Source organism: Dendrobates tinctorius, unplaced genomic scaffold (genome assembly GCF_039654945.1).
Source record: "Dendrobates tinctorius isolate UK_male_01 unplaced genomic scaffold, ASM3965494v1 ptg000035l, whole genome shotgun sequence".
Taxonomy (NCBI): Eukaryota; Metazoa; Chordata; class Amphibia; order Anura; family Dendrobatidae; genus Dendrobates; species Dendrobates tinctorius.
The window spans coordinates 31255175-31276124 of record NW_027361703.1 but is presented as its reverse complement, the minus strand read 5'-3'; the positions used below and the strand labels follow the sequence as shown (position 1 = coordinate 31276124).

The 20950-nt window shown below is 42.1% G+C and overlaps 1 protein-coding gene across 1 annotated transcript in view; it reads left to right on the top strand.

Annotated features, from left to right (window-relative positions):
• TSPAN12 (tetraspanin 12) overlaps nt 1–20950 on the top strand; it is a 344082-nt gene that overhangs the window by 294560 nt on the left and 28572 nt on the right. Inside the window, exon 7 of the mRNA XM_073573369.1 lies at nt 8618–8761. Coding sequence (XP_073429470.1) covers nt 8618–8761 — 144 coding nt within the window. The remainder of the gene's footprint in view (nt 1–8617; nt 8762–20950) is intronic.

The window sequence follows — 20950 nt, the reverse complement described above, 5'->3', positions numbered from 1 at the left end:
TGTACATCGAGAGACTGAAATTCTTGCCCATTCTTCCTTGGCAAACAGCTCAAGCTCAGTGAAGTTTGATGGAGATCGTTTGTGAACAGCAGTTTTCAGCTCTTTCCCCAGATTCTCGATTGGATTCAGGTCTGGGGATTGACTTGGCCATTCTAACACCTGGATATGTTTATTTGTGAACCATTCCATTGTAGATTTTGCTTAATATTTGGGATCATTGTCTTGTTGGAAGACAAATCTCCGTCCCAGTCTCAGGTCATTTGCAGACTCTAACAGGATTTCTTCAAGAATGGTCCTGTATTTAGCTCCATCCATCTTCCCATCAACTTTAACCATCTTCCCTGTCCCTGCTGAAGAAAAGCAGGCCCAAACCATGATGTTACCACCGCCGTATTTGACAGTGGGGATGGTGTGTACAGGGTGATGAGCTTTGTTGACTTTACGCCAAGCATATCGTTTGGCATTGTTGCCAAAAAGTTTGATTTTGGTTTCATCTGACCAGAGCACCTTCTTCCCCATGTTTGGTGTGTTTCCCAGGAGTCTTGTTGCAAACTTTAAATGACCCTTTTTATGGAAATCTTTGTACAACTGATTGTTGTCCTATGGACAGACTGTCCCACCTCTGCTGTAGATCTCTGCAGTTCATCCAGAGTGATTATGGGCCTCTTGGCTGCATTTCTGATCAGTCTTTACCTTGTTTGAGATGAAAGTTTAGAGGGATGGCCGGGTCTTGGTAGATTTACAGTGGTATGATACTCCTTCCATTTCAATATGATCTCTTTCACAGTGCTCCTTGGGATGTTTAAAGTTTTGGAAATCATTTTGTATCCAAATCCAGCTTTAAACTTCTCCACAACAGTATCACGGACCTTCCTGTTGTGTTCCTTGGTCTTCATGATGCTCTCTGTGCTTCAAACAGAACCCTGAGACTGTCACAGAGCAGGTGCATTAATATACAGGGACTTGATTACACACAGGTGGATTATATTTATCATCATTAGTCATTTAGGACAACATTGGATCATTCAGAGATCCACAATGAACTTCTGGAGTGAGTTTGCTGCACTGAAAGTAAAGGGGCCGAATAATATTGCACGCCCCACTTTTCAGTTTTTGACTTTCCACAAAAATTTAAAATAGCCAATAAATTTCGTTCAACTTCACTATTGTGTTCTACTTGTTGTTGATTCTTCGCCAAAAATTTACATTTGGTATCTTTATGTTTGAAGCATATGTGGGAAAAGATTGAAAAGTTCCAGGGGGCCGAATACTTTTGCAAGGCAATGTATGTCCAGTTTGCAAGCCGGCGAGAAAATGTCGCCATACGGACGTCATACGGATGCTTACATGCACAAAAATCGAATCCTAGCCTTGCCAACGGATGACATACGGATCACTGTTCAGGGAACATTTCTGCGTATTACGACCGTAAAATACGGACCATATTTTTATACGTTGTGTCTTACTCCAGCCTTAGACTTACACTTTGTAGGTATGGATTGATATACCGTACATTTTTTCAATGTAGGGAAGGTTATTCCAGTAACACATATCACTGAATTCCTAGAAAGTGCCCTGTGTTGAAGAGAAGCTTCTGTTCAAGGTTTTCAGAGAATACTCCCAATATATACCCCTCTGAAATAGCCAAAAGCGAACCGAAAGCAGAGACTCATGCTCTTAGATATTTCCATGATTCAAACTTGCAATAGTTTGGGGAATGCCTATTTACCTTTCCAGCACGAATGTGCACAAAGTCTTCAAGCCAAACACAAGAATTTAAGTGTCCTGCATATAGCTTTGGCCTACACCCTACCTTCCACCTTTAATTTGAATTGGAACACCAGTGGCAAGCCAGACTAACATCATGGCCTGGCCTAATAAATAACCTTATTGCGGAATTCGAACACACCGATTTCAAAATTGTGCTTGGCTTTTTTATTAGAGGGTAGGATTCATGGTTTACATTGGATATGTTAAAGGGAATCTGACAACTGATTCAAAACTGTATCTCTTCTATTGAAAAATCAAGCCCTCATGCTTCTATTTTGATGGAAAATTAAGTTACTGCTTTTGGAAGAAGGAAAGGAAAAAACTAAAAATTCTTGATTTGTTAAAGGAAACCTGACAGCTGACACATGCTACCCGATCGACAGGCAGCATGTACAAGTGTTTCTCCCTAAATTAGCATATCATCAAAAAGTTAATTTATTTCAGTTCTTCAATACAAAAAGTGAATCTCATATATTATATAGAGTCATTACAGAGTGATCTATTTCAAGTGTTTATTTTTGTTTATATTGATGATTATGGCTTGCAGCAAATGAAAACCCAAAAGTCATTATCTCAGTAAAGTAGAATAAATAGCAAAAAACACCTGCAAAGGCTTCCTAATCATTTAAAAGGGTCCCTTAGTCTGTTTCAGTAGGCTTCACAATCATGGGGAAGACTTCTGACTTGACAGATGTCCAGAAGGCAGTCATTCACACACTCCACAAGGAGGGTAAGCCACAAAAGGTCATTTCTAAAGAAGCTGGCTGTTCATAGTGATGTATCTAAGCATATTAATGGAAAGTTGAGTGGAAGGGAAAAGTGTGGTAGAAAAAGGTGCGCAAGCAACTGGCTTAACCGTAGCCTTGAAAGGATTAAGAAAAGGCCATTCAAAAATTTGGGGGAGATTCACAAGGAGTGGACTGCTGCTGGAATCATTGCTTCAAGAGCCACCACACACAGACATATCCAGGACATGGGCTACAAGTGTCGCATTCCTTGTGTCAAGCCACTCATGACCAATAGACAACGCCAAAAGCATCTTACCTGGGCCATGGAGAAAAAGAACTGGACTGTTGCTCAGTGGTCCAATGTGTTATTTTCAGATTAAAGTACATTTTGCATTTCATTTGGAAATCAAGGTCCCGGAGTTTGGAGGAAGAGAGGAAAGGCACACAATCCAAGCTGCTTGAGGTCTAGTGTGAAGTTTCCACAATCAGTGATGGTTTGGGGAGCCATGTCATCTGCTGGTGAAGGTCCACTGCGTTTTTTTCAAGGCCAAATTCAGCACAGACATCTAACAGGAAATTTTTAGAGCACTTGATGCTTCCCTCTGCCGACAAGCTTTATGGAGATGGAAATTTAATTCTCCAGCAGGACTTGGCGCCTGTCCACACTGCCACAAGCAGTGGTTTAAAAACAACAGAATCACCATGCTTGTTTGGCCAGCAAACTTGCCTGACCTTAACCCCATAGAGAATATATAGGGTATTGTCAAGAGTAAGATGAGACACCAGACCCAACAATGCAGATGAGCTGAAGGCTGCTATCATAGCAACCTGAGCTTCCATAACTTTTGAGCAGGGCCAAAGGCTGATTGCCTCCATGCCATGCCGCAGTGATGCATGTAAATTGATGTAATTGATGTAAAAGGAGCCCCAACCAAGTAATGGGTGCATTTACTGAGCATTTCAGTAAGCCAACATTTCGGATTTTAAAATCATTTTTCTAGCTGGTGTTATAAAGTATTCTAGTTTTCTGAGATAATGACTATTGAGTTTTCATTGGCTGTAGCCATAATCATCGACATTAACATAAACACTTGAAATAGATCACTCTGTTTCTAATGACTCTATATAATGAGTTTCACTATTTGTATTGAAGAACTGAAATAAATTTACTTTTTGATGATGTTCTAATTTAGTGATAAGCACTTGTTTCAGACACTGGCTGTATGATTCCAGCCATGTATATCTTTGACTCTTAAACTCTGTGTTGTTAAAGGCCGGTCAGGAACATAGCTGCACAAGTTAGTAGTTTAGAAGGCTGGTCTCCACACTCTTACCCCTTGAGTAATGGGTCGCTCCCTGTTTGTATGTATAGTATGAGACCTTGCATTGGTAGCAAGTGGGGAGGAGCCGCCGGAGATCCAATATTCTGACTAGTCAATGATATGGCTCGTTTCCTGGCTTTTAAAATGTATTTTTGGTGCAGTGTTCCAGAGTCAAACATACTTGGCTGAAATTTGTAACTATCTAATACCACTGTGTTACCAAGGTTTTGTCCCTCAGACAATTTTAAGTGTTCCTGATAGATTTTTTCATGCTGATTTCAGAAATCACTTCAGATTTTTCCTATCACGTAAGGTTTTTGAGAAATGATGTGAAACATTATAATATTCTGTTATAATTCTAAAAACGCATATGAACTTTTTCTGAAACTGTGTATTCGGAATTTTCCACTGAAATAACATAAATCGCTGATCTACACATATGCAAGCACTTATGTGAATTCCGCGCAGGCGCAGTTAATCATTCGGCTGACAGCGCATACCACATCTCCTGGGCAGGGGAGAAATCAAAAGACAATACTGATAGTTGTGGGCAAAAGTATTGACACCCCTGCAATTCTATCAGATAATACGCAGTTTCTTCCTGAAAATGATTGCAATCACAAATTTTTTGGTATTATCTTCATTTAATTTGTCTTAAATGAAAAAACACAAAAGAGAATGAAGCAAAAAGCAAAACATTGATCATTTCACACAAAACTCCAAAAAATGGGGCAGACAAAAGTATTGGCACCCTCCGCCTAATACTTAGTTGCACAGCCTTTAGCCAAAATAACTGCGACCAACCGCTTCCGGTAGCCATCAATGAGTTTCTTACAATGCTCTGCTGGAATTTTAGACCATTCTTCTTTGGCAAACTGCTCCAGGTCCCTGATATTTGAAGGGTGCCTTCTTCAAACTGCCATTTTTAGATCTCTCCACAGGTGTTCTATGGGATTCAGGTCTGGCCTCATTGCTGGGCACCTTAGAAGTCTCCAGTGCTTTCTCTCAAACCATTTTCTAGTGCTTTTTGAAGTGTGTTATGGGTCATTGTCCTGCTGGAAGACCCATGACCTCTGAGGGAGACCCAACTTTCTCACACTGGGCCCTACATTATGCTGCAAAATTTGTTGGTAGTCTTCAGACTTCATAATGCCATGCACACAGTCAAGCTGTCCAGTGCCAGAGGCAGCAAAGCAACCCCAAAACATCAGGGAACCTCCGCCATGTTTGACTGTAGGGACCGTGATTTTTTCTTTGCCTTTTTTTTCTCCTGTAAATTCTATGTTGATGCCTTTGCCCAAAAAGCTCTACTTTTGTCTCATCTGACCACAGAACATTCTTCCAAAACGTTTTAGGCTTTTTCAGGTAAGTTTTGGCAAACTCCAGCCTGGCTTTTTTTTATGTCTCGGGGTAAGAGGTGGGGTCTTCCTGGGTCTCCTACCATACAGTCCATTTTCATTCAGACGCTGACGGATAGTACGGGTTGACACTGTTGTACCCTCGGACAGCAGGGCAGCTTGAACTTGTTTGGATGTTAGTCGAGGTTCTTTATCCAACATCCGCACAATCTTGCGTTGAAATCTCTTGTCAATTTTTCTTTTCCGTCCACATCTAGGGAGGTTAGCCACAGTGCCATGGGCTTTAAACTTCTTGATGACACTGCGCACGGTAGACACAGGAACATTCAGGTCTTTGGAGATGGACTTGTAGCCTTGAGATTGCTCATGCTTCCTCACAATTTGGTTTCTCAAGTCCTCAGACAGTTCTTTGGTCTTCTTTCTTTTTTCCATGCTCAATGTGGTACACACAAGGACACAGGACAGAGGTTGAGTCAACTTTAATCCATGTCAACTGGCTGCAAGAGTGATTTAGTTATTGCCAACACCTGTTACCTGCCACAGGTAAGTTACAGGTGCTGTTAATTACACAAATTAGAGAAGCATCACATGATTTTTCGAACAGTGCCAATACTTTTGTCCTCCCTCTTTTTTTATGTTTGGTGTGGAATTATATCCAATTTGGCTTTAGGACAATTCTTTGTGTTTTTTCATTTAAGATAAATTAAATGAAGTTAATAATAACAAAGAATTTGTGTTTGCAATCATTTTCGGGAAGAAACTGAGTATTATCTGACAGAATTGCAGGGGTGTCAATACTTTTGGCCACAACTGTATACTTAGATCATGGCTGAATGGATCACGACCTTCAATGCCATTCGCTGTCCCAATGATATAGAGAGAGCAGAGAGATCATGTGACAGATTGCTACTTCTGCCTTACAAATGTAACAGGATCTTCAGCAAAGAACAAGAAATCAATAGAATATGCTAATATTCCTTCAGCCATAGACCAGTGCCACGCGGTGAAAGTCTTCGTGTTCCAAAGCCGCCCAAAGTATGGACAGTGGAGGATGACGAATATGAACTAACAGTGTCAGTGGAAAATTAAACTGCTGCAGACCCAGACTTTGAGCCTTCTACATCTAATCCACATCTGTTCAGTCAAGGTGATCTGAGTGACTTGGTCAGAGATTTGAAATTGTCAAAGAAGCAGGTAGAATTATTGGGATCAAGGCTACAAGAACGGAATCTCTTATTACCAGGAACAAGAGTTTGTTTTTCGCAGTCAAGAAGTCCTTAATCAATTTTTCAACCATGTTGACAGTTTAACCTTTTGCAACGACTTGTTGGTATTGTTACTCTTGGATGCGAACATGACCCGAAGGAATGACGACTGTTCATTGACTCGTCAGTTTTAAGTCTGAAGGCTGTTTTACTACACAACAGAAATATCTATCCTTCTATACCTATTGGTCATGCCGTACACCTGAAAGAAATGTATGAGAATATGGAGTTACTGTTGGCCCACATTAATAGAAATTATAACTGGAGCAAGTTGTTGCACTTGCTCTTGGACTGCAGCTTAGATATACCAAGTATTATTGTTTTATTTGTGAGTGGGACAGTTTCAGAAAGGACTGGCCACTCCGCGAAAACCTGGTTGCTGGACAGAAGAATGTTAAACATAATCGTCTTGTTTATCCAGCAAAGATATTTCTCTCTCCTTTGCATATTAAACTTGGGCTTATGAAGAATTTTGTCAAAGCAATGAACAAAGAATCGGAAGCCTTTTCTTACTTGCAACAGAAATTCCCAAGAATAAGTTATGCAAAGATTAAAGAAAGCATTTTTATTGGCCCACAGATCAGAGATATAATAAATGACAGTAGCTTTGGTGGTCTTTTGCAAGGTGCTGAACAAGTGGCATGGAGAGCCTTTAAAGATGTGACTTTCAACTTCCTTGGCAACAGCAGGGCACCGAACTTTGAACAACTCGTGGGCAACATGCTCACAGCATATCATTTGATGAAATGCAATATGTCACTAAAAAATGCATTTTCTACATTCTCACTTGGACTTTTTTCCAGCTAATCTTGGTGCCGTTAGCGATGAACACAGTGAAAGATTTCACCAAGACATTGCGTTGATGGAGAAAAGGTACCAGGGAAAGTGGAGTACATCAATGCTGGCTGATTATTGCTGGAATCTTAGTCGAGAAGCATCTGACATCGATTATAAATGAGTCTTCTGCAAAACACTTCAGCAATTGCTTTTGCTACTGACATCGATGTACATGTATGTAGTGTCTCAGACGTCATAATGTAGACTATAAACTGTTGTTTCTTAAAAACCTTATGTGATACAGACTTTTGTAGCACATATTTGTGTTCAGCATATCAAAATTTATAAGATATAATAAAATTTTCTCAGGGAACAAGAACTTCCCTGAAATTTGTTGCGCAGTGTACTTGTTTTTTTTTTTTTTAAACCAGTTATTTTTATTTAGGTTTCAAAAGATTTTAAACAATAAACAGTGGATATCAATATACATGTAACAATTCACATATCTTGTAGTAATACAATCAAAGCCATCCCCCCTCCCCCAATACTCCTTATGTCGGGTATACTTGAGAGTCTTAGCAATCATATCACCGCCATCCAGGCGGACGCGCAGTGTACTTGTTACTAGTTGGTCGGGCATCATGTATCCACTGTCAGGTTCCCTTTAAAGTTTGTGCTATATTTTACTAGCAGCTTCCTGTATGTGCCCTGCATGGCAGAGCCCTAACATCATACAGTGTAGACCCCACTGAGTCAACAGGCATGAAAACCTTAGACATATTATCGCCAAAAACAGAATAGACACAATTTCTTCTGTATTATGTCTAGAATTGCCTAACGAGTCATTGTTTTTATTTTTCTGTGCTTTAATTGTAATTAATTTTGATGTACACTTTAACTTATATGTATGAGAATCTGCGAGTATTATGATATTTTTAGTCTTGTATAGCTATTGTAAGTACAAACCTGAACAATAAGAAAGATCTTTAATTGTACCATGAATCATTGTATAATCCATTATTCTCCTAGCACAGAGGTATAATGTTTCACTTTTCACACTTGGTCAACAATAACTTCAATAGCTATCAGCCCTGGGTAAAGGATGATGTGCTTCGTGTCATTAATCATGCCTCAATTTTTATTTAAATAATAAAGCAAATAAGGTGTGATGAAGGCACTGCCAGGATCTGGCGGCTGAGTTAGAGAAAAGATGTGTCTAATTTATGACCGTATATGTGTATGCATTACTTAAGAATAAAATGCTACCATTATGCATAATGGCTTTGTCAATACATGGCAAGCTTTTGGAGAATTGTGATTGCTTGCAGTTCATCTCTTATGGTCCGTGGAAGAATTACATTAGAGATTAATCACGGTATGCTTTTGTTTTTAAAAAGTTCAGGTGCTGCGGAGTGGTATACCTAACAGACTGGCTGGAGATGACAGAGATGGATTGGCCCCCTGATTCCTGCTGTGTGAAAGAATACGCTGGTTGCTCCAAACAAGCACATCATGGAGATCTCAGTGATTTGTATCAAGAGGTACAGATTTATTTGACATTTTTTTTTTTTTTACATGTTTGACATTTGCTTTTTAATTTTTTTTTTTAATTTTAATTTCTTGACCATACAGAAAGATAAAAAAAATGCAAAAATTTAGACGTGAAATTAATTTTCTATTTGTTTTCAAGAAGTATTACTAAAAATTGGGCATCCTGTCCTGAATGTTATGTGATATTTATTAAGCCTCCTTGACACATTAGGGGGAGATTTCCTAATCCTATCTCATAGTGCAGTCTTTGACTAGACACTCTGAAAATGCAGCAGATTTTGAACAGGGACTTAAGCTGGATGATTTATTTGGTGCTGCTGTGGAGACTTTTGCCTGAGTTTACACCATGTCTTAGTTGGTGTATGCTATTTTTTTGCACCTAAAATTTTTACAAAACATGGTGTCTGTTGTTGCATTTTAAGCTACACTTTTTTTCCTTTAAGCCACACCTTAAAGGTGTTTCAAATGGGCCGCAAAAAATTTCAAACCCAATACACTTTTATTCTTTTGGAATTTGCTATGTATTTGAGGTCTGAAATTTTGAGTTTTTTTGCATATGCAGCTATCCTGAAATTTTCATGCAACAAAAGGATCATTATGAAATTGTACAGCCCTGGACGCACTGTATTCTCTATTCTTAATGTTAATATTGTCCAAATACCTTATTATAAATCAGGTTCTATAAAGATAATATATTTTACATTTTTGGTGATTTTTTTTCAACTTGACCTCTATTATATAGCTGGATGCAAGTATCACAAGATACACCACTGACACAGGTCATGGTCACAGTTTACTCGCCGTACCTTAACAATGCACAGCTCACAGGGCATACCTTTCCCATTGAACTCCATTCTGTAACTCATCTTAAAGCTTCAGTTTGTCTGTACACCTGCTGTAAAGCAGATCTCTAAGGCCGGTTTCACATTAGCGCTTTTTAAGCGCACGCACGGCCGGGGGTAGCTCCGCCCCCGAGCCGGCTCTCTGCCCGGCGTGCCCGCCCCTTGCTTGTAGCGCCGCCTACTAGCGGACAGCGGCGCCTGCGATCGGCGCACCCTATCTTTAGCATAGGGTGCGCAGATCGTGCGCTAGTTGCGCTTTGACCTGCGCTGCGCACTTTTGACGGTGCGCCGTGCGCGCCAAAATTGAACTTTTCGGATTTTGGCGCGCACGGCGCACCGTCAGAAGTGCGCAGCGCAGGTCAAAGCGCAACTAGCGCACGGCCTGCGCACGATCTGCGCACCCTATGCTAAAGATAGGGTGCGCCGATCGCAGGCGCCGCTGTCCGCTAGTAGGCGGCGCTACAAGCAAGGGGCGGGCACGCCGGGCAGAGAGCCGGCTCGGGGGCGGAGCTACCCCCGGCCGTGCGTGCGCTTAAAAAGCGCTAATGTGAAACCGGCCTAACTGAGCACAGCAGCAACAGAGGCAAGATGGCTGCCTCCATCTTCACGTACAGAAAAACATCTCTAAATTGGCAAAATAAATACTGATTAGAGGCCAAGACCATGTGTGATATTAATGGTACAGGTACGATTAGTAAAAATTGGAGTTGATTTGAATCAATTTGCAGGACCCGCTTTATCAGTCATTTCAGTAATCTTTGGTTACTGGATTTGAGCCCTAAGAATTGCCTCTTTCGTGGCTGTATCCGCTGCAGTTCTTTTGAGTAGAAGGCCTGGCACGATGTCACATGTGTCATGACGCAATGAGCACTATACAAAGCCATCTAATCTCTAATCTAAAGATGATCCGCAGATGCCATGAGGTAGAAGGTGATTCTCAGAGCTCCCGTTTACTGACCACAGAGTACTGACATGGTCAATAAACTGGGTCCTGAGAATCAATTTGCAACAACTCAAGTAAAAATAGTAAAAATGTCATACATCCCCCTACAAGAATAATAGAGTAGCGTATATGACAACTAGTGCAACCAGTAAATGTAGAAGAGAGATTGAGAGAGTGAGTATAATAATAATAATAATAAATTTTATTTCTATAGCGCCGACATATTCCGCAGCACTTTACATTTCAGAGGGGACTTCTACAGACAATAGACATTACAGCATAACAATAATCACATAGATCATAACAGATACCAACAGGCATGAGGGCCCTGCTCGCAAGCTTACAATCTATGAGGAAAAAGGTAGACACGAAAGGTGAGTGGTAACAATTGCCCTGATTGTATGGACCAGTCATAATGTTAAGTGTGTAACAGTACGGACACAGAGGGCTAATGGATGCATAAAGCATGTGGGAACATGATGCGCAGAATCTGGTTATGGTAAAACTTTTGGCTGTGCCACACAGGGATAAATTAGGTTAGTGTGTTGAGGCAGTAGGCCAGTCTGAATAAATGCGTTTTCAGGGCACCCTTAAAATTGTGGGGATTGGGGACTAATCGTATTGACCTGGGAAGTGCATTCCGAAGAATTGGCTTAGCACGTGTAAAGTCTTGGAGACGGGAGTGGGAGGTTCTGATTATTGCGGATGCTAACCTCAGGTCATCAGCAGAACGGAGGGCGCGGGTAGGGTGGTATACTGAAACAAGGGAGGAGATGTAGGGTGGTGCTGAGTCATGGAGAGCTTTGTGGGTGAGGGTAATAAGTTTATACTGAATTCTGGAGTGGATGGGTAGCCAGTGTAATGAGTGGCACAAGGTAGAGGCATCGGTATAACGATTGGTGAGGAATATGATCCTGGCTGCAGCATTCAAGACAGATTGGAGGGGGGAGAGTTTGGTAAGAGGGAGACCGATTAGAAGAGAATTACAATAGTCGAGACGAGAATGAATAAGAAAAACAGTAAGAGTTTTTGCGGAGTCAAAAGTAAGAAAAGGTCGAATTCTAGAAATGTTTTTGAGGTGCAGATAACAAGAGCGAGCCAGTGATCGGATGTGGGGGGCAAAGGAAAGCTCGGAGTCAAGTATGACCCCAAGACAGCGAGCATGTTGCTGGGGAGTAGCAGTGGAACCACACACGGAAATGGCAAGGTCGGGTGTAGGTACATTGGTAGCGGGAGAAATCACAAGGAGTTCAGTCTTTGACAGGTTCAGTTTCAGATATAGTGAGGACATGATGTTAGACACAGCATTTATACAATCGCTGGTGTTTTCTAGAAAGGCTGGCGTGTTGTCAGGAGAAGAAGCGTTTAATTGTGTGTCATCAGCATAGAGATGGTACTGGAAACCAAATCTACTGATTGTTTGACCAATAGGGGCAGTGTACAAAGAGAAGAGGAGGGGGCCTAGGATTGATCCTTGAGGAACCCCAACAGTAAGGGGAAGATGAGAGGAGGAGGAACCAGCAAGATGCAGTAAAGGAGCGGTCAGAGAAATAGGAGAACCAGGAGAGATTGGTGTTCTTGAGGCCAATGGAATGGAGCATAGTGAGGAGGAGCTGATGAGCCACAGTGTCGAATGCTGCAGAGAGATCCAAGAGAATTAGCATGGAGTAATGATCATTTGATTTAGCTGTTAGTAGATCATTAGAGACTTTAGAGGGTAGTTTCAATAGAGTGTAAAGAGTGGAAACTGGATTGGAGAGGGTCGAGAAGAGGGTTATCAAAGAAACAGCTGATAAGACGGGAGTGGACCAGGGGTTCCAGGAGTTTAGAGATGAAGGTAAGATTAGAGACAGGTCTATAGTTAGCGGCACAGTTTTGGTTGAGGGATGGTTTTTTAAGTAGTGGATGTATGATGGCATGCTTAAATGAGGAGCTAAAGATACCAGACGAGAGAGAGAGGTTAAATATTTGCTAGGTGAGGGGTGACAGCAGGGGAAAGGGACTGGAGGAGATGTGACGGAAATGGGTCACCAGTGCAAGTAGTTGGGCGAGAAAATGCAAGGAGCCTGCTTACTTCTTCTGTGACTGGTTCAAAATCAGAGAGTGAGCTAGATGCAGTGGGGGAGGGAGGACAGTGCATGGTATGAGGTGATTGGGAGATAATTTTCTGTCAGATCTGGTCAATTTTTTCTTTGAAGTAATTGGCCAGATCGTCAGCTCGAAGCTCCGTGGTTGGGGCCTGTACTCTTGGGTTGAGTAGAGAATGAAAAGTGTCAGAGACATTTAGGGTTATTGGACAGTGAGGTGATGAGGGTGTTGAAATAGGTTTGTTTTGAGAGGTGAAGGGCAGTGTTGTATGTTCGAAGCATAAACTTATAATGGATGAAATCTTCGTGTAGATTGAATTTTCTCCACAGATGTTTGGTGCACCTGGAGCACCGCTGCAGGAAACGTGTTTGCAGGGTGTGCCAGGGTTGTCGCCATCTGTGTTGTGGTGTTCTATTTATAGGAGGTGCAGATTCATCCAGGGCACTTTGATGTGTTTCACTGTAATGCTTCAATGCAGAATTAGGACATGAGAGGGAAGCGAGAGGGGCCAATGAAGACTGCAAGTTCTTCAAAAGTTTCAGGGTGTTAATGGCCTGTATGTTTCTATAAGTATGGAGAGTGGGGGTTACCTGAGCAGACTGGCAGTTCTTGATAGAGAATGAAAGGAGGTTGTGGTCAGAGAGCGGGAGAGGGGAGTTTGCAAAATCATCCACTGCACAAAGCCGAGAAGACCAAGTCGAGGGAGTTTCTGTCTTCATGCGTTGGAGAATTAGCAAGCTGCGAAAGGCCAAACGAGGAGGTTAGATAGGCTAGAACGCTGTGTGTGACGGGGCCTTTAGAGAGGTTAGATAGGGAACAGAGGCGGGTGAAGATGAGTTCCAGTGTGTGGCCCTCTTTGTGAGTGGCTGTGGAAGATGATTGAATGAGGTCGAAGGAGGAAATTGAGAAGCTAAGAGTCAGCTGAGTGGATAATGTCAATGGGGAAGTTGAAGTCAGCCATGATTATAGTAGGGAAGTTAGCAGAAAGGAAATGAAGTTGCTATGTGCTGGCTGAAGTGGTCAAAGAAGGTGGTTTCTGGCCATGGGGAGACAGTAAATGACAGCCATTTGGAGAGGAAGTAGATGCGGACAGAGTACCCTTCAAAAGAAGAGAGAGTAACAGAGTGTGGCAGTGGAATTTGGGTGAAGGAGCAGTTATCTGACTGGAGAAAGACAACTCCTACACCATGCTTGCTACTGGGTCGGGTTTGTGGGAATGGTGGAAGCCACCACAAGAAACCAACGATTGTGGAAACCCCTGATGGTTTTTGCGAATGGTCCCACAAACCCCTGTGTTATGGTCAACCAGACTTTTAAATAGGGGTATGCTGGTGTAGTAGTTGTCAACATACAGATTATAGCCTTTTTGTAAAAATGGAGTTATCAGCTCCCAAACAATTTTTCCAGATGTCCCCAGATAAGTAGAGCATCCTGGTGGGTTTAGTTGGCTATCTTTACCCTCATAAATGCGAAAAGCAGATGGGTATCCAGTTGAACTCTCTCACATTTTATAGAGCTTTATTCCAAACCTTGCTCTCTTAGGGCCCTTCACACATAGCGACTCACCAGCGATCCCGACAACTATATGAACTTGTCAGGATCGCTGGTGTGTCACTACATGATTGCTGGTGAGCTGCCAAACAGGCAGCTTCACCAGCGATCAGGACAGCGACACGCGGGTAACAAGTGACGCACGTCGCTTAGTTACCCGCAGTGTACGTTAAGATACCAGCGCGCTGGTGCAGGGAGCTGGTAACCACGGTAAACATCGGGTTTCTAAGCGCCGTGCTTAGAAACCCGATGTTTACCTTGGTTACCAGCTCCAGCTCGCTGGTCTCCCACCTGCCACTTGCAGCTATGCATGCTGGACAGCGGGAGACCAACGATCAAAAAAATGTCCAGGCCACTCCAGCACGATCAGCGATACCCGGCAGGGGGGCCGGTCGCTGATAAGTGTCACACACAGCGATCTCGCTGGTGAGATCGCTGTTGCGTTAAAAACCTTGTGACTCAGCAGCAATCTCGCTAGCGAGATCGCTGTGTGTGACGGGGGCTTTAGAAGAAATAAATTGCTTGAGGTGCAGTCTTCCTTTGAATTTTACAAGGGACTCATCAATGGAAATGTTTTCTGTTGGGGTGTTGAACCTCAAGAACTTTTCTGTCAAGTCTTTGATGATGGGTCTGATTTTGAAACAACAAAAAATTATTTTTAATAACCAGCAAAGAAAAAGCAGACAGCTGGAGGCTGATATTAATAAACTTGGAATGGCCAGCCCTCAGCTGCCCCAGAAGTGGTGCATCCATTAAATGCTCCAATTCTGGCATTTCGGGTGTGTGCACACGCTGCAGATTCTGCTGCGGATTGATCCGCGCGGATTTTGCAAAATCCGCATGTAAATCCTCTGCGGATTAGCCTGCGGTTTTGCCCTGCGGTTTATCACCTCTACAATGGAGGAGATGGTAAACAGCAGCGGAATCCGCAGAAAGAATTGACATGTCAATTCTTTCTGCAGATTAGAAACCGCAGCAAATCCACGCGGAAAAATCTGCACCGTCTGCACTGCGGTTTCCATATCCCATAGGATATTATGGTACTGTACACCGCAGCAGAAACTGCTGCGGATCCGCAGGGCCAAAACCGCTGCGCATCCGCAGCAGAATCCACAGCGTGTGCACACACCCTTAGCCTTGGCTCTTCCTGATTGCCCTGGTTTGGTGGCAATCAGGGTAATGAGATTGTGGGGTTGATGACAGCTGTGTAATGTCTGCTGACATCAGGTGCACAGGTTAGTAATGGAGAAACACCCTCATTTCTAACCCAGTAAGTAAAAAGAAAAGAAAACACACACCAAAAATAAACTTGATTTGAAAAAAAACACAGAAAAAAAAAAACTCCCCAAGAATTTCCCTCTTTCCTAATTTATAAAAATAAATACAAAGAATAACCCACAGGATCTGCCATAATCCATAATATGAAGGTCAAACGAAGATCCCAGTGGTCTTCATCCAGTCTATGGAGCTTCATTCAAAGAATTTTTTTTCTATAGACTGGAGCAGCAGCCACTGCTGGGTCCAACGCTATACTACACGAGACCCTGCTGCTGTGAACTGAGAAGATGTCAGTAAGATTATCTAATTTCATAGCAGCCGGTTCTCAAGGCAGCGTCGCTGTGAATGGAGGTAACCTTACTGATATCACCACCGTTTACCACGGCCGGGTTTTGCTAGGGTAGCGCGAGTGCAGGACTAATAAGGGGGGCCAGACTCCATAGGGTTACTTGAAGTCAATGGCAGCCACGAGCATGAGAATTTCCTTGCCTGCTGCTGAACGGGAATGAACTATGAAGTCTCCTTCTGAGAACGAGATTTCCATAGGATTCGATAGATGCTGTGACACATTTCACTATTGTTACCTTCTGAACTTCCTTTACTTGTTTTTAATAAATGGGTAAAAAAGGGAGTGTGGGAGAGTCTTTATTCAAATAAACTATTTTTTTCTGTGTCTGTTTTCTTAAACTACTTATTTAACGAATTAGTAATGAGGATGTCTGATAGAGCCCAACCCATTACTAACCTTTGAGCTTAATATCAGCGGACATTACACAGCTAGCATAAACCCCAAAATATTACCCCGCTTGCCAATGCAACACGGCAAGCAGAAAGAGCTAGGCAAAGCGCCAGAATTGGCTCATCTAATGAATGTGTTTTTCTGGGGTGGCTGCGGGCTTCTATTTTTAGGCTGGGGAGGGCCAAATATCCATGGACCTTCCCAGCCTGAGAATAGCATCCCCCAGCTGTCTGCTTTACCTGTGCTTGTTATCAAAAATAGAGGGGACCCCACATGTTTTTTAAATTTATTTTTTTACATTCTGCACAGGCCAATCACCATTATTTGGCATGGCTTTCATGGGGCCAGAAGTGCCCAGACTGGGAAAGCTAGCTGTCCAGTTACGGACCCTGAACCTTGCTGTTTGGGTTCGCTCATCACTAATTGGTGCTATGTTTAGGTCACACCTAGTTTATACTAAGGGCAAAGTGTAGTAATAAGGCTTGGATCACATATACATTAGTCCAATTAGTGTTTAATTTTTACTTCTGCCATGGTACAGAAACAACAAAGGGATCCGATGCCTGATATTATTCCATTTTCATAGTTGTATCATTTCCGGAAACTGGCACATTAGTTGTTCCTTGGACTGTGCCAGATCAAACAGCTTTGAATGCTAAATTTTTCTCTCCGGCTATGAATGCTCGAGCATTAGCTGTGTCTGATTCAAGAATTAAAAAACAAAACTGATTTATGTGAAACCAGTTTAAGAATTATATACAGCCACAACTTTTATGTTGGAGCAGAAGGGAACTGTTAGGCTGAATTCATATGTCAGTTGTTTGCCTTTTTCTTATTAAAAAAAAAAAATTTTCATCGGTTTAGGGATCTGATTTTCATCTGTTGGTCCTTGTGACAGTCTTTATGTTCTGTCATCTGGCGGGGTTTTCCTAGGCTAGCAATCTGTAGAAAACTATTTGCTCACGGCCGCGACTCTGATGTGGTGCTGTCCATAATAATAATAATAATAATTTTATTTCTATAGCGCCAACTTATTCCTCAGCACTTTACATTATAGAGGGGACTTCTACAGACAATAGACATTACAGCATACCCATAAACACACAGATCAAAACAGTACCAAATGAGTGAGGGCCCTGCTCACAAGCTTACAATCTATAAGGAAAAAGGGGAGACACGAAAGGTGGATGGTAACAATTGCTTTTATGGTTTAGACCAGCCATAGTGTAAGAATCAGGTATTCCTGTTGCTGCATGAACCAGTTAACAGTCTAAATAAGTAAAAGTACAGACACAAAGGGCTATCAAATGCATAAAGCATGTGAGAACATAATGCGAGGAACCTGGTTATGATAAAAAATTTTGAATGAACCACACAGGGAAATTTAGGTTAATGTGTTGAGGCTGTTGGCCAGTCTGAACAAATGCGTTTTTAGGGCACGCTAAAAATTGTGGGGATTGGGGACTAATCGTATTGACCTGGGAAGTGCATTCCAAAGAATTGGCGCAGCACGTGTAAAGTCTTGGAGACGGGAGTGGGAGGTTCTGATTATTGAGGATGCTAACCTCAGGTCATCAGCAGAATGGAGGGCGCGGGTAGGGTGGTATACTGAAACAAGGGAGGAGATGTAGGGTGGTGCTGAGCCATGGAGTGCTTTGTGGGTGAGGGTAATAAGTTTATACTGAATTCTGGAGTGGATGGGTAACCAGTGTAAGGACTGGCACAAGTTAGAGGCATCGGTATAACGATTGGTGAGGAATATGATCCTAGCTGCAGCATTCAGGACAGATTGGAGAGGGGAGAGTTTGGTAAGAGGGAGACCGATTAGTAGAGAGTTACAATAGTCCAGACGAGAATGAATAAGAAAAACAGTAAGAGTTTTTGCAGAGTCGAAAGTAAGAAAGTGTTGAACTCTAGAAATGTTTTTGAGGTGCGGATAACAAGAGCGAGCCAGTGATCGGATGTGGGGGGTGAATAAAAGCTTGGAATCAAGTATGACCCCAAGACAGCAGGGCATGTTGCTGGGGAGTAATGGTGGAACCACACACGTAAATGGCAATGTCGGGCATAGGTAGGTTAGTAGAGGGAGGAAACCCAAGGAGTTCAGTTTTTGACAGGTTCCGTTTCAGATAGAGGGAGGACATGATGTTAGAGACAGCAGTAAGACAATCACTGCCAGGCGTGATATTAGGAGAAGTGTATAATTGTGTGTCATCAGCATAGAGATGGTACTGGAACCCAAATCTACTGATCTACTAAGAGACATTTCGGGTTATTGGACAGTGAGGTGATGAGGATGTTGAAATAGGTTTGTTTTGAGAGGTGAAGGGCAGAATGTTTTAAGCATAAACTTATAATGGATGAAATCTTCGGGTAGATTGGATTTTCCCCACAGACATTCGGCACACCTGGAGCACCGCCGTAGGAAGCGTGTTTGCAGTGTGTGCCAGGGTTATCGCCGTCTATGCCTCGTTGTTCTGTGTATAGGAGGTGCAGTTTCATCCAGGGCATTTTGAAGTGTTTCATTGTAATGCTTCAGTGCAGAATCAGGACATGAGAGGGAGGAGATGGGGGGCCAATGATGACTGCAAGTTCTTCATAAGTTTCTGGGTGTTAATGGCCTGTATGTTTCTAAAAGTGTGGAAAGTGGGGGTGACCTAGGCGGGATGGCAGTTCTTGATTGAGAATGATAGAAGGTTGTGGTCAGAGAGCAGGAGAGGGGAGTTTGTGAAATCATCCACTGAGCAAAGCCGGGAGAAGACCAAGTGGAGGGAGTTCCCGTCTTCATGCGTGGGGGAGTTAGTATGCTGCGAAAGGCCGAAATAGGAGGTTAGAGATAAAAGGTGAGAGGGGAAGAGCAATGGGGATGTTGAAGTCTCCCATGATGAGGGTGGGATGTCACAGGAGAAATAGTGTGGAAGCCAGGTGGCAAAGTGATCCAGAAACTGATGGGAGGGGCCAGGAGGATGATACACCACCACCACTCACATGGAGAAGGGGACGTAGAGTCTAACAGCATGAACCTCAAAAGAAGGGAAGACAAGTGAGGGTACTTGAGGGATAACCTGAAAGGTACATTTGGGTGATATGATAGGAGCATTTTTTTGTGTCAACGCATTCAGTTGAATCAGTGACTTCTGATGTGTCTCAATACATTTTTGTGGACCAATATTCTGCAAGTGACAACAAGTATATGGAAACACCAATATACAAAAATCGAATATGTCAATGGAGCCTTAGGCCACATGCACATGGTGAGTTTTTACCTCAGTACAGTATGTGTAAGCCAAAACCAGGAGTGGATGATAAATACAGATGTGGTGACGTGTTTCTATTATACTTTTCCTCTGATTGTTCCACTCCTTGTTTTGACTTACTGAGGTAAAACAACTCCTCAAATACTCAACATGTGAACATGTCCTTAGGGTATATTTACATGGGTGAATCTGGGACACTAATAAACGACTGCTGCTTTGCAAACAAGCTGTAGGTTGGCAGTTAGACTGTTTATGCAAGTAGATCTCTATAATGATGCACAATAATCGATCTGTAATAAATCCTCCAGAGTGCATTCTTTGCAGCACATATTCTGATTATACAAGACAGTGGTGCTGCCGAGAACCTTAATTTTTTTTTTTGCAGCACAAAAGATCATTTGATGGGCAAAACGCTTAATTTGTTGGGTTATGGCAACCTGTTTATACCGCAATATTATCATAATAGTAGGGTTTTTAGGAACACTCGTTCATGACAATCTGCAGTGTAAATGGACCTTTACAAGTGAATTATCTAGTTATAATACAATTTCACCTGAATTTCATTTTAAATTACAAGAAATGTTTTTTTTAGATGTACCCATCATGTTTTTTACTTACAGCATCTACCCATAGATAAAGATGACCTTGCTTACTGTGAAGTTAAATAAAATATAATCAAGCTTCTCGAGCCCGGTATTGGAAAACAGTAGAAAATAGCAGTGTTCCCCAGAGGCATAAAACTACAAACAAATAATGGATACCAATAGTAAGCAGAGACATGAGAACTCCCTTGGGATTAGTGTTCAATTCAGCTGCAATTTATCAAATTCCCACTGTGTTCCAAAGGTTGAAAAAGGTAGACCAGAAAGAGAATGCATTGCTGAGACGTCTTAGTGACGAAAACTGTATGATAGAACCTTGTTGGAGGTGAAATACACGGATGACTAAGCTTCACAGAGTAACACAAAATGGAGATTTTATTCTGATATTTTTTAGATTGTTAACCTTGTAAAACAAAGTCTTAAAGCTAGGTCCCCACAGCGACGTGTTACGCAATGTGAGGGCTGCAGTGTCACATTGAGACATCTCGTATAATGATTGTCAATGAAGTCAAGTATTTTGACCACCATAGATCTAGATGCAATTTGTGATTTTGCAGCCCACATACAATCTGCCTTTTTTTTTACTTGCCATGGAATTACGGTTGTATGACCTTTTATCCTTAGCCTAAATGTAAACATGTAGAGGTATTATACACTATCCTCATATTAAATGCTAAATAATATTGTATTATGCAAACCTATATTATGTGTCACATAAGTATGCTTGTGCATGTCCATGTATGTTCTTGTAACATGTCCTATGTACATCTATGTATGTCCATGTATTATGTGTAATGTCGGTATGTCCATGTACGTCCTATTTATGTCCATGTACTGTTATATCAGTATGTCAATGTACGTCCTATGTATGTCCATGTA